Source organism: Apus apus, chromosome 1, assembly GCF_020740795.1.
Source record: "Apus apus isolate bApuApu2 chromosome 1, bApuApu2.pri.cur, whole genome shotgun sequence".
In the NCBI taxonomy this organism is placed as follows: domain Eukaryota; kingdom Metazoa; phylum Chordata; class Aves; order Apodiformes; family Apodidae; genus Apus; species Apus apus.
The window spans coordinates 164,562,098-164,575,051 of record NC_067282.1 but is presented as its reverse complement, the minus strand read 5'-3'; the positions used below and the strand labels follow the sequence as shown (position 1 = coordinate 164,575,051).

Genomic DNA, 12,954 nt, shown 5'->3' with positions numbered 1-12,954 from the left:
TGTCCTCTAGCTAGGAAGGAGTCACTTGGTGATAAGAATTATGGTTTTGATACAGGCTGTGCTCAGACTTGAGGTTATACAACTTTTCACCCTTATATTGCCTTAAAGCTTACTGCTTTTGTTACTATGACAAATTAATTAGTAAGAATTATTTTCTTAAAGCTGTTAATTAATCCAGCTTTCTGAATGTTTGAATTAAGCAGCAACATAACTTTCTGCAGTGAGCCTTGGCTGCTTTCCTTCCATATTCTCCTTGCTCTGTCTTATCTATCCTTACTGTGCCATATCTAAAATTAGAGAGGCATTAGATGTCATCTTGAGGCAAGGAAAAACTCCTGTCGCCTTCAAAGAGGCCACAACTTCACCCTTCTTGCAAGTGTTGTTTTTGAGTGGTTTTTTTTGAGGGGGAGTGGGGAAGGAGGGTAATTTTAAGCATTTAACAGAATTGGCTATGGAATTTCATAAAATGCCTTGCAGGATGAGATTTGACGAGGCAAATTTCTGTACCATAGTTGCTGCTTTTAGGAGGCATTCAGTATATTTTAGAGGAGAAGGTTAATCTGAGAGCGTCTCAATAAAGCAGAAAGAGGAAGCTTAGTACAGATGTTAAAGAAAAGTTCCTTCTTTTAAATATATTGCAACAGTTGTAGAGAATTTGGAACACTTTCTTGAATAGATTTGGAACAAGAATCCACAAGTAGAACAGAAAGGGTAATATTTGTAATGTTCGCATTGTTACCTTTCATGGACTTTGTCACAGGACAAGGTGATTTTGGGCGCTAGCAGGTAGCCAAGCGACTTTCTGCATGCCTTGAGTCTACAAACTCCTACTCCCCGAGTCTGCAATTCTAGAGTGTTAAAGCATATTAATATAATTGCTGAACTTTTATGTAGTTACTGTCTTTTGACATCGCCTCGTTCAGCAAATTTTGTGAGATAATTACTGACTATTACTAGATCTACTTTGAGGAACAGATTTTTAAGAAAATATGTTGCCTGTCTTTGTCAAGTGAAAGCCTGCAGTTTTTAGTACCTCTTTTGTCTGGGTTTCTGAAAGTTCTCATTTAAAACCTAATATTATTGTTCATTAAAATTCCTTGCCCGAGTTTATTCTGTTAGGTATTTTTTCTCATTGTCTTAAAGTCTGCACTCACTTTGTTCAGTATTTTCTTATTATTTTTATTGCAATCTCAGGGTTTTTTTTTAAGCAGAAAATCAACTTTTCTTGAAACACCCCAGGCTTTTGTTCTTCTTCCTAACTGTGCCTGATTGTGAAAGCATTTTTTGGCAAATAATATGTTATAGGAATGAATTACTCAGAGTAGAAGTGTTTGCAGCACTTAGCTGTGGATTTTCTTCTTACTTAAATTATAACCCACTATGTTTTTCCATACTAAGAATATATTGGGCAAAGATCCAAGAAAAGATGTATTGTCTTTGTCTAGAATATGATAATGCAGCTGCAGCCTTTTGTATCTCTTTACTGACTTTTCAAAATGTCAGAAGTTTGGGGAAAATGTAAATGCTGTTAAATTCCTCTGTTACCAAGAGCATTTCCCACATCAAGAGACATTCCACTCAAAGTCTGAGAGGGCTAGGGAGAGTTTAGTTCTTTCATTCTCAGGTATTCTCATTCCAACTCGTTGTTAATGTAACTCTATTTCAGGAGTATCAGGTGGTGATCTGTGCTAATGGGACATTCATTTATCCAAGGATGAAAATCAGCCCATCTAATTATTTTTAAGCATTCTTTCTTTTTTTTTTTTATTTTTTTTTTTAAATTAGAATTCATTCTCTTGATTTTTAAAATCTCTACACTGACTTCTGGAGCAGCATACTCCATTTTACTTGTCAAATTATCATCCCTGAATGAAATCCCACCAAAGGCAAAGGGCACTCAATAATACAGAAATCTTTGCAGGAATGGAATGTTAACTAGCCTTTTTCCTTGATTTTTTTTTATTTTTTTCATAAAAGATTAAGTTAATTCATGAGGAACAACAGACTTTTAAAATTCAAGTTAGTTATTTCTACGTCTTCTTTTACTTTCTGATAATAATTTCATACCTATCCTAACACTAACGTTTTATTAATGTTACATCTTGCAGTCTTTCTAGGCGGGTTTTGACCTGACTAGAGTTCCATTCTGATCCCCTGCTACATTCCACCAGAATTAACTCAGCACCAGCTAATTCCTGTTCCATATCATCTTCTATTATTCCATTTATAACTTCAGCCTTCTGACCAATTTCACAGAGTCACAGTAGGGCATGCACCCTGCTGTAATCTTTTTATATTTCGCTATTCCTGTCCAGGGAGACAGTTTAGTTATGCCCTACTGTGTCCTTCCCAAGGGTACCACATAACCATTTGATAGCAGTTACTAGATGGACATGCTCTTTCTAGATACCCCGTATAATAATTGTCTTTACTAATGCAATTTACAAATATATTTCTTTGGGGTTTGTTGTTGTGGGTTTTTTTTAAGCAAAATTAACAGCCCTGTTGTGATGCAGCAGTACAAAAGTGAGCTTTTCAACATAAAAGACAAAAAAATCCCTGACATTTTTTAAAGCCTAATGTGTTTGTATTTGCCACAATATTGCATTTTTCAATTTTATATCACATGCCACAGTTGTATACATACAGAAATGGGGTGTATATATAATTAATAAAATGCTTTTTCTTTAGGAATAAAATGTCCAAAATGAGTGTTAATGTAACAGAAACATCACTGCAGTTCTCAGACCTGGAAAATAACTATGAGTATAATGCTTACCTAACTGCAAGTACACGATTTGGAGATGGCAACATAAAAAGTGATACTATAACATTCAGAACTTCTGAAGGAGGTAAGCTTATATACATAGTATGAATCTTGAATTTCATTCAGCCTTAAATTTCCGTCAGGCTCATTTAAGTTAATGAAGCTACTGAAGTAGAAGTGGCATTTGACTAGTCGAGACATTCTCCCTGTTTCTGTATGTCTCTGTCTTTTTGCGTACACCTATCTGTGGCTCTGTAAAATAATGATGAGTATTTCTGGTAGTTTACTGAGCAGAACTTTGTATTTCTCTTCAAGATAGGCAAGATTAAAATAACTTAAATTCCAAAATAAATTAAATCAACTATATTTTAATAGCTCTTTGCTTCATCTTGCTGTGCCACAACTTCTGATAGGGAAAATACTCTTTAAGAGTCTTTCTCACAAGTCTGAAATGTTTTTAATTAGAAAATGAAATCTATAACTGTATACTGATTTATCTGTTCTAATTTAGTTATTTCATACTTCCAGCATGGTAGATGACTTTTACAAATAATCATACTATATACTGTTCTTTGAAAGTCACTTAGCTTAATTATTGTTTCTGGTTTTCCCATCAATTATATTGCTATAATCAGTTCCAAAATGGATAGTATGTCGGTATATTTCAGAATCATCCTGCATAGTTAAAATTACTTCCCAGCACACAGTCACTGGCAGGATGAGCATCCATCCAAGCCCTCCCTCAGAATATTGTCTAAATCTGGTTGTAGGTTTTTGGTTGGTTGGTTTTTTAGGTCTTTTTGCTATTGAAACTGTTATGGAAACAAACTTTTTAGGGCAGGATTTTTAGAAACTGATCCTGAAGTTCTCCCTTCAATTAATATTTTAGTGTTTTACACAAATAGCACCGCACAAAGCAAGAGAGATAATTTACAGTGTTAAGTACTCTGCTGCATATTGGGTAGAACACTTTCTTGGATGGTAAGAAATGGATTTAAATTCTCTTAAGCTGACTTAAGGAACAGAATTTGAATCTCCTACATCACTGTGCTACTGAGAAGGGCCACATGCTGCTATTCATTACAGTATAGGAGGAGAGGCTAATTGAAGAAGACTTACAGAATCCTTCCTGCACATTTAATAGGCTGAGGAAAGAGGAGAAAGCTGAACTGATCATACTGTCCAAGCTTAAGTATCTGGTTTACCTGCATGAGTTGAGAGCCTAAATTCTGTTTAGCATCAGCAATGCTTCTTTTTTCCTATTAACTATATATGGAGGATAGAGGCCTAACTCAGCCAAGTTCCATGTCTGCAAATTAGACTTTCCATGTGCCCAAACTAGTAAGTACAGGACAAATTCTGTAAGAAAGACTATCTGTTTAAAAATGCAGCTAAACATAAATGGGTCTGACAAAAAGCAGGGTTTAAAAAAATTATTCGCATCTATTATTTTATTTCATCATTTCATGAATCAGTTTCTCAGATACTCAGAAATAGATTTAATTTGACATGGGATGTTGTCAAATTTATAGTGGATGTTTCTTGGGCACTAAAATGTACAAAACCTTGAGTTAGATATGCTTACACTTTTTTCCAGCACCAAGTGATCCACCAAAAGATGTTGAGTACAGAAACCGTACTTCCACATCAATATGGTTATTCTGGTCTCCTCCTCAAAAGCCTAATGGAAATATACTGTACTACTCAGTTTATTTAAAAAATAATTCAGGAATATTCATTCAGGTAAGCTTATTTTTATATTCTTCTTTTGTAGAATCCAATGAAGTTTTTAATAATCCATTAAAGATTAAATACATTTTATAGTTATAAATATTTTTTTCATGTTTCCTTTCTCACGAGGCAGGTCAAAAAGTTCAAGGCACATCTGTTGATCGTATGTGTTGCATTGGGCATCTCATTGGACATTTGTGTCATTAAGTATTAAAGCAAATAGGTTTTATGGAATATTCCATATTAAAAACTTTATGTGTACTTGTATATACACACACATGCATGTAATACACATATAAGCATAACATATGTAGGCAGATAAGCACAAGACCCATTATATTCGTTGTACACCCTTAAGTCTATTTCAATCTAACTTAAATTTCTGTAGAAGTTCTTTTTTTTTACTTTTTAATGCTTTTTTTTATAGTACTGAAAATAAGAAGATAATGTCAAAATAATTAATACATTATTTCATGTTTTTATTGCTCTCAAAAGGAAATTACTGTTCAGTATATTGAAACAAAGATACTGAGATTCCTAAGTTAAAGCATAAAAGACAAATTTTATTTATAATTTTTTTGTGATCCACACATTTCCATTTTGGTTCTTTTTGATGCTGCTTTCATCCCTAAAAACGCACCACATTTATTAATTTTATGTATAGCTTTTCTGTCCTCTTTTCTAAGAATATATTATGATACAGAAATATAATGAGAAGAAATGAGCTTCCTTTACAGGGTTTTGTTTACAGGGTTTGGTATGTGAAACAAAAGAAAGAAATGTAAATTCATGAAGAAACTAATGTATGAAAAATTAACCTCTACTGCTTAACTTTATGCTCAAGATATGTCTAGTGTGAGGTATGCATACAAATACCTGTGACTGAAAAGTTGCTAACATACTTCAGTGTATACAATTCTCTATCTTCTGTGAAGCAGTGTCGTTGCCAGGCTGTGTCTGCATAGTTTCAGATGCAAGCAGGACCCTGCCATGAATTTGCATTCTGATGAGATTAAAATCTGCTTACACATCCTGCTACACCAACAGCATTTTTCTTAGCCTGACAAATCCCTGGAGAAACCTTTACAGCAGTGGATTACCTGAACCAACCCACCCTATGAAGAGTGTCTGCATTTATCTAGTTCTTGGACAACTCAGTTTTAGAGGAGGACTATGGACTTGGGCTATTCCTGCCTTTAGGAGGTGGAACTCTGAGGTGAATGAGTAAAGTGAACCTGATACATTATAATCCTTCTGGATGTGCCCAGGACTCTGGAAATGAAGGAGCAAGATAGGGAAGATGGAGCAAGGTAGCATTGGCCCAGCAAGGTGAGGATCCAGTTGGATTATCATGTGATGTAGTTGGGAAAGGACAGGATGGTGCTGTTGGTGGAAGTTATTGCTGCTTTGGCATATTATGTAGTGGATGGCAGAAAAGCGCTGACAGTAGCTCCACTTCTATGTGTGGAAACTCCCATTTTTGCCCTTTCAGCTTGGATTTTTAACCCATCCATCTACAGAAAGCTATAAGAAGATAGGTTTCAGCTGCTGATGCATCTGTCTTTCTCTGGCCATGGGAGATCACCATTCATCTCTCAAATCATGATCCACTCCTAATCTGTCTGCTTCCCTTAACTCCCTCTGTCCTTCACATGCCTCTCTGGTCACTGTTTGGCATGGCAACTATGGCATCTACATTGAACTCCTGTTCTGTACCTTGGCATTCCTGTAGGTGCAAGACAAATTTCAAACAGGAGAAAACAACTCTCCCCTGCTCCCTTCTGTCACATATTTTGTATTAGTCTTTTTACAATGTATAAATGCATGTGTGAAAGCCAGCCTGATATGTGTATATATATGACACATATAGACAGTTGTCACCTGTACAAGTGTATGTACACATACAGCTTGCAACTGTCTGTAACAGAAGTGTAACCATGTAGTTGCAGGATCTGTTGTATTGCACACAGATAGAAGAAACGATCCTTGACTGCAGTATTCTGCATCTAGGTCACCATACTGCTTGTGTTTATCCAAACTGTATTTTCAGTTTGGGAAATGATACAGGAGAATTAAAAAAGTAGATGGCCTTTTCGCATTTCTGGCAACCTGACCTTCTCCAGACACACTTCTGTAGGCAGCCATTCTCTGCCAGTCTTTCATCTGCTTCTCTGTCATGACTTAGGTTCAAGTCTTAAAGCATACCTTCTAGGTGCCTGAAAAGCAACGCAACTGAAGAATCTCATGCTACTTAACATCTTGCATTGCTCTTGTAATCAAAAGTCATACTAAAACAACTACTATTCTGTTGCTACCGTTCTCATGTTCTCAAACACTTCAGGCATAATAAAACCTAATTAATATAAAGCATTGATTATGAATAGCAGTGTTATGAACAGTAAATCAATAGCTGCAGAGTAAAGCATTTTATTGAGAAGGAAATAAGTGTAAGACCTGAGATAAAGAATGCAGTTTATTCTTTGATACAATGCAGAAACTTGCAGGAAAAATAGTTTTCCTTTAAAAATAAAATAAAACCACTCAGTTATATACCTTCATAGGGCAGAAAAATAATGTATCGTCTCTTTACTTTACAGGTGTACATGAAAAACCACACTGTGGCTGTCCAGTCAGAAGTCCTGGGATGCTCAGACCTAGGATTCAGAAACAGAACAGCAGGAGGAAAAATTTAGTGATGGAGATTAGATCTGAGGATTTTAGTAGATGAGTGGGCTGTTTCTGTGGGGATGCTGACAATATGTAAAAGAAGAAGTGTCACATAGAGAGGAATGACTGGTAGCCAAATAAAAGGAAACATTGCTTGCACTAAGCTGGGTTGAAGTTCAGCTTTATCCTTTCATCTTCTGCTGCTATAGGTCTAGGGAAAATGCTACTTCGTGATTTTTGTTCGCTACTCTGCCCCGGTGCAATAGAGGTACAGCACGTGTTCTGACAAAGGGCACTTCTTATACACATGACATGGTGTTTTACCTTGTTCACATCACTTCTCTGTGACACTGCTGGATTCCTACAGTTTGAGCTTTTGCTGTTTGCAGTAACAGCTTTGCAAATTTTGCTCTGTAGTTTCCTTATGTGAAGCTTGAAGAAATCATAGCGCCCACCTTCTCAGTCTTACCAAGTAAAGAAGTCAACAGATCTATGGAAGTAATTGTCTCGTTACTGAATACTGATTTGTAAGAGATACTGACTTGAATAAACTCTTTGGTTCAATCTCTCTAGACTTGTGTTTTGATTATTATGAATGTGGGAAAGGTGCTAATTACAAATATAAAGGAATGCTTGAAGAAGGTTCTCCAGTGTAGGAATTTCAGTACAGATGGCTGCTGTGCTGTGCTGCCATACCAGACAGGGGAACCAGGAGCTATGTAGAGAAAAAAAACCCACTCCCCTTCTAGAGACTGAATACTAGACCCCAAATCATTTAAGTCCTCTACTTCAAGCCAACCTAAGTGAATATGACTGGATACAGAGTGAAATTTGGCTTGGTCTGCCCCTTGGATGCAGATAAATGTTGCAAGCAATATGCCATCTTAACAATAATTTTCTTTCACCATTATTGCCAAAATAAGGATAAAAGGGGAACTTCCCTAAAATACACTGCAAGTTTTTTAGAAGATGGCCTCAGAATGGTACAGCACACAAAAAGGAAATGTCTTCACTTAGGTTGGTACTGGAATAATGTGCATTACACTCCTTGATGGGTGGCTTAAAGTAGCTGTCAGTGTCACCACTCTCAAACTAATACCAGACTCAAGTGTATGATACTCTAATTTAAGACACCAGTGCAAGACAATGAACCTAAAGATGGAAGAGGAAGAAGAAGAAAAGGTTAACAGTGGAGAACAGCAGGACTGTGTTATCTGTATACAACTAATTACAGCTTTATGCTTCCTGAGGTGAAGAAGATACTACTTTCTGCTGACACTTTCATGGCCTGTGTGTATTGCTTACACTTGCCTGCTTTTAATAATCTGATACTTTGCTATGTCAAAACTTCTTTCATGTATGGATGAAGAAGGGGACAGAAGGAAGAATTTCTTCAGCTGTAGCCAGAGATCCTAAGCTGTTTGCTTTCATCTGCAGCCACAATTACTTGTAAAACTTCCTATAGCGTTTTATCCTAAGGGTACAATTAGTGCAAGTTTTATCTTTGCTCAGTTTGTACCCACACAGTTCTTCCTGCTCACCCTTACTCTTAATTATGTGTTCATTCTTTTCTAGTATTTTGTTGTATCAGAAGTTTGAGGTAGTTCTCAGTCCTTGGGTTCTTCATAGTAAGGAGACTACCTCTTTAAACAGTTTTTATTGAAGCACCAAAAAGCCTGTTGTGGTGTTTATGTTGCTTCACTGAGTCCTTAACTGCCAAACAGCTGACTAAATTTTAAAGGTATGCTTTTTAGACTAAGAGCCAGATTTTCAGCTGTTCATACCAATAACATCTCATGCATGAAATGTAAAATCAAAACTGAATGTGGTACTTTTGATATTTTTAACTTAAAAACTCAGAGTATTATATAAGATCCTTTAAAAAAATCTTATTGTTAGCTATTATTATAAATTACTGATTATTGATAATTACAATATGTAATAATAATAGCAACGGGAGGGTAGCAGAATGATGCTTCTGAGTCAGATGGTATTTTCTGTCATATTGTGCTTGAGCATCAGAAAGTTTAATTAAATACCTTAGAATTTGGTCCTCTGGTTCCCGTATTTTACCCTACTCAAGTGGAAGGCAAAGCTCTTCCCAGCATTTTTCAGTTAGTTATGTGAAGAAGTGTGAACTTCCATCTACGTTTCAAAGAAAGTAATATATTAAGGTGGAATTTCTTACTGTTTTGACTGATGCAGTTTCTGTTCTGCAGACAAAACAAAGGCTTATGTTTTCATTGCCAAACAAACTGTTTACTTATGTTCCCTGAGCACTAGTGACTGTAGGCAAAGCTATGTGTTCAGGTACTGGTATAAAAATCTCAGGAAAGTTAATCTTGACAGTGGTGATTAATAAATAACATTTTCGATTACAACACTATTTTTTTTTCCCTTTAGAATTTCACAAGTTATAATAATGACAGCGAGGTCAATATGCCCCAGTCTGCAGTTCTAGATGACCTGGCAAAATACAGCCATTATACTCTATGGTTAACTGCAAGCACAGCTCTTGGAGATGGAAACAAAACCAGTGAAATAATAGATGTGTATACAGATCAAGATAGTAAGTTAATAACTTTTTAAATGTCCATTGTATATCAGTGCTTCTACTTATTAAATAATCTCTAACTTACTCATGACTTTACTGTTACGATGGCAAAGTTTAAAAAAATGCAGTAAGTACTGTTTTCAGTGCTACAGTATTTCTCTTCTCAAGGAAGACATTTGATCTGAGTTTCTGCTTTGTAATGCTAAGAACTTAGTTCACAAGCTTCTTTAGATAGAAGGAATAAAAATACTTTCTTTAACCATAATTAGGAGTAATTTATTAATAAATTAAATGTGATGATTATTCACATATGCCTTCAAAATATTTTGCTTCTGATAGCGAAAAATGTTTTTTAAATGGTACAAAATGTTAAAAAAGAGATTTGCAAACTAATCATACTTTGGCATTTGTTTCTGTTTTGGTTTTGGATTCTTTATTACTGTAATCTATGCATTTATTTTTTGCTTATTATCTCTCATAGTCCCAGATGGTGCTGTTGAAAATCTGGTCTATCAAAACATTTCCTCCTCTTCTGTAAATGTAAGCTGGCTTCCACCATCCCAGCCAAATGGCTTGGTCTTCTTTCATGTTTCACTAAGTTCATTGCAACTGGGAACCAATGAGATATTGTCTTTCCTTACCTACAACACAAGCATAATTTTTGACAATCTGGAGAAATACACTGATTACATTCTGAAAATCACACCAGCCACGGATAAAGGATTTTCTGAGCTGCATGCTCTAAGTCTGCATATAAGAACGGATGAAGATGGTAAGAAGTATATTTTATTAATTGCTAAGGAAATATAGAAGAAACCCCTAACAAATAGCTGTTTAAAAGAAAAAAAAAAGTTTGTTTCTTCCTTGTTACTTAAAGCTTGTTTGTTATACAATGACACAAACAACTGCTATGTATTTCTGTGTTGAGACCATGAAATAGAATTTTCCACTCAAAGCACAACTTTAACGGATCGCTAAGACAGTTTTCATTGTAACTGATATTTTCTGAGGTTTTCCTTTTTTTTTCCCTTTCTTATTTCTTCCTTTAGTCCCAGAATCAGCACCTATAATCAAAACATTTTCCAATATTTCAACAACCTCAGTTTTGCTTTCATGGGACCCTCCTGTTAAGCCAAGTGGTATTATAATAAGTTATGATTTAAGTTTATTTGGGCCAGAAAAGAATAACTCATTCTTTACCATCAATAATTTTATGATCTTGGAAGACCTCCTGCCATTCACATTATATAACACTTATGTGGCTGCAAGAACAATAAAAGGACTTGGTCCATCTGCCATGCTTCCATTCTACATACATGAGTCAGGTGAGCAAATTCATTTGTAAGTAACTTTGAAATTTTGGCCCTGTGTTACTGCATCTCTCTAAGATCTGAACATCAGACCTGAGAAAAGTGAGGTGGAGTATTAATTTCCCATTGGTGTGTGCATGAAGAGCTTTCAGAGGAAGGAAGCACTTCAAGGGGAGTCTTTTCTGATTTCTCTTCAGTGTGCAAGAGCAGGTCATGTTATCAAAAAAGTAACTCCAAAGAGAAATGTCTTTTGCGTTTGGTATATGCTACGGTTTGCCAAGTGTCTGGGATTTCGAAGCAATCAAAAATACCTCTCTCTTCATCCCCCCAAGTTGAAAAATTATAAAACATATAAATATTTCTTACATATTCTCAGGGCTCCTTTTCATGGACTTCCTCTCACCTGCATGGTAAATTACATATCTTGCACCCAATATATGATGTGGGAAGTGACATATATCGCATTTCAGTAATATATGTAATACAACTTCTGTTGAATGCCTTAGTTCTGACAGTGAGGATGCTTAAGTGATTAATAGATTTCTTAGCTCTCTAAGAAGATCCCTTGATGAATAAACATATTTCCAATTAATGGTATTTGTTTCATGCCAAAAAAAGAGAAAAATATTAAAATAACAATGAAGTACTGTTCTGTTAAGTTCAGTTAAAATGGTGACAATCTTACATATGTTCTCCTGCTTCTCCAAAGTGTTTTGTTTTCCCTGGGTTATATGTATTTTGGAACTCAAGTGCATTTCTCTTTTGCAGTGCCATTGGCTCCACCCCAGAATTTGACCATTACCAACTACACTGCGGATTCTGTGTGGCTAAAATGGGATCCCAGTCCTCAGCCAAATGGTGTTATTATGAGATACAGTTTCAAGATTTATCAAAATAACACTGAAAAACTGTTTTATCAGGTATGTTTAAAATTAAGTGTTTAATTTGGGGGCAAGGAGGGCAAATAAATACTTTTTTCAAACTTTAGGAACAAAATATATGACATATTTTAAATGTTTGTTATGCTCCTAGAATTATGAAGCTCTCCTAAATTCTTGTTTGTTAAGACAGTTTACTTACCCTCCCACTGTGGCTGTAGTTCAGTTTTTAAAATTAGATATTAATTTATTTTTTTTTAATTTTAGTTTGCTGTGAGCTTCTAATATTCCATTAATGATGAACTTTATTAATCTTTAGTTCATATTTCAGTGTAAATTTGGTGTTAGAAAATGGCAGACTTGTTTTGTGGCTACCTTTGTTTAGCTATTTAGTATCTGCAGACTTTCAAGAATCAAGAAGAAATACAAACATTCCTAGTCATCTTGATAAATTATTAAAACTAGGTTTTTTTATTCTTTTTGCAGAGTAATGGAATGGAATAAATTTTATCTGAATAGATGCTATAAAATTATATAAAAAAAATTATCAAGGGATTTGTATCTGCTTAAATCTGACTGCATCAAGAAATGTACCATGAACTGTAACGGTAGCAAGCTGAGGTCAGGATTGTATCTCAGGTTTAGAAACAATATAATTTAGGAACTATATTGTTCACCTGAGATACTTGTAAAAAGCTGCAGGAAAAAGGCATTGTTGCAGTGAAGGATGTGTTTGAGACATGTATTGTACAATAGGTGTGGGACTGCTGTTTTTTCCCATTGTGGAACATAGTGCTGTTATCACCCCACTTTCTTCCAAAATCTTGGGAAGAGGGGGAGCACAATGCACATATGGAAGAGTGGCTTCTGCAACAGCTGCCTTTGGAAACACACTCTTTGGGTGCTCTTGGAGGCCACCAAAGATTATCCTCCATTGTCCATCTGAGGCAGACAAAAACCCAGTTAGACTATGGAAACTGGCCAGAGCCCTTGAATGCGTCTTCCGTGCCCTATGTTTCTTCATATTTTGTAATGTTATATAGGCAA

At 35.5% G+C, this 12,954-nt stretch overlaps 1 protein-coding gene across 1 annotated transcript in view; it reads left to right on the top strand.

Moving 5' to 3' along the window:
* PTPRQ (protein tyrosine phosphatase receptor type Q) overlaps window positions 1-12,954 on the top strand; it is a 108,615-nt gene that overhangs the window by 31,974 nt on the left and 63,687 nt on the right. The window contains exons 18-23 of the mRNA XM_051621759.1: window positions 2,692-2,852; window positions 4,365-4,510; window positions 9,569-9,734; window positions 10,201-10,491; window positions 10,769-11,044; window positions 11,798-11,949. Of these exons, the coding sequence (XP_051477719.1) occupies window positions 2,692-2,852; window positions 4,365-4,510; window positions 9,569-9,734; window positions 10,201-10,491; window positions 10,769-11,044; window positions 11,798-11,949 (1,192 nt within the window). The remainder of the gene's footprint in view (window positions 1-2,691; window positions 2,853-4,364; window positions 4,511-9,568; window positions 9,735-10,200; window positions 10,492-10,768; window positions 11,045-11,797; window positions 11,950-12,954) is intronic.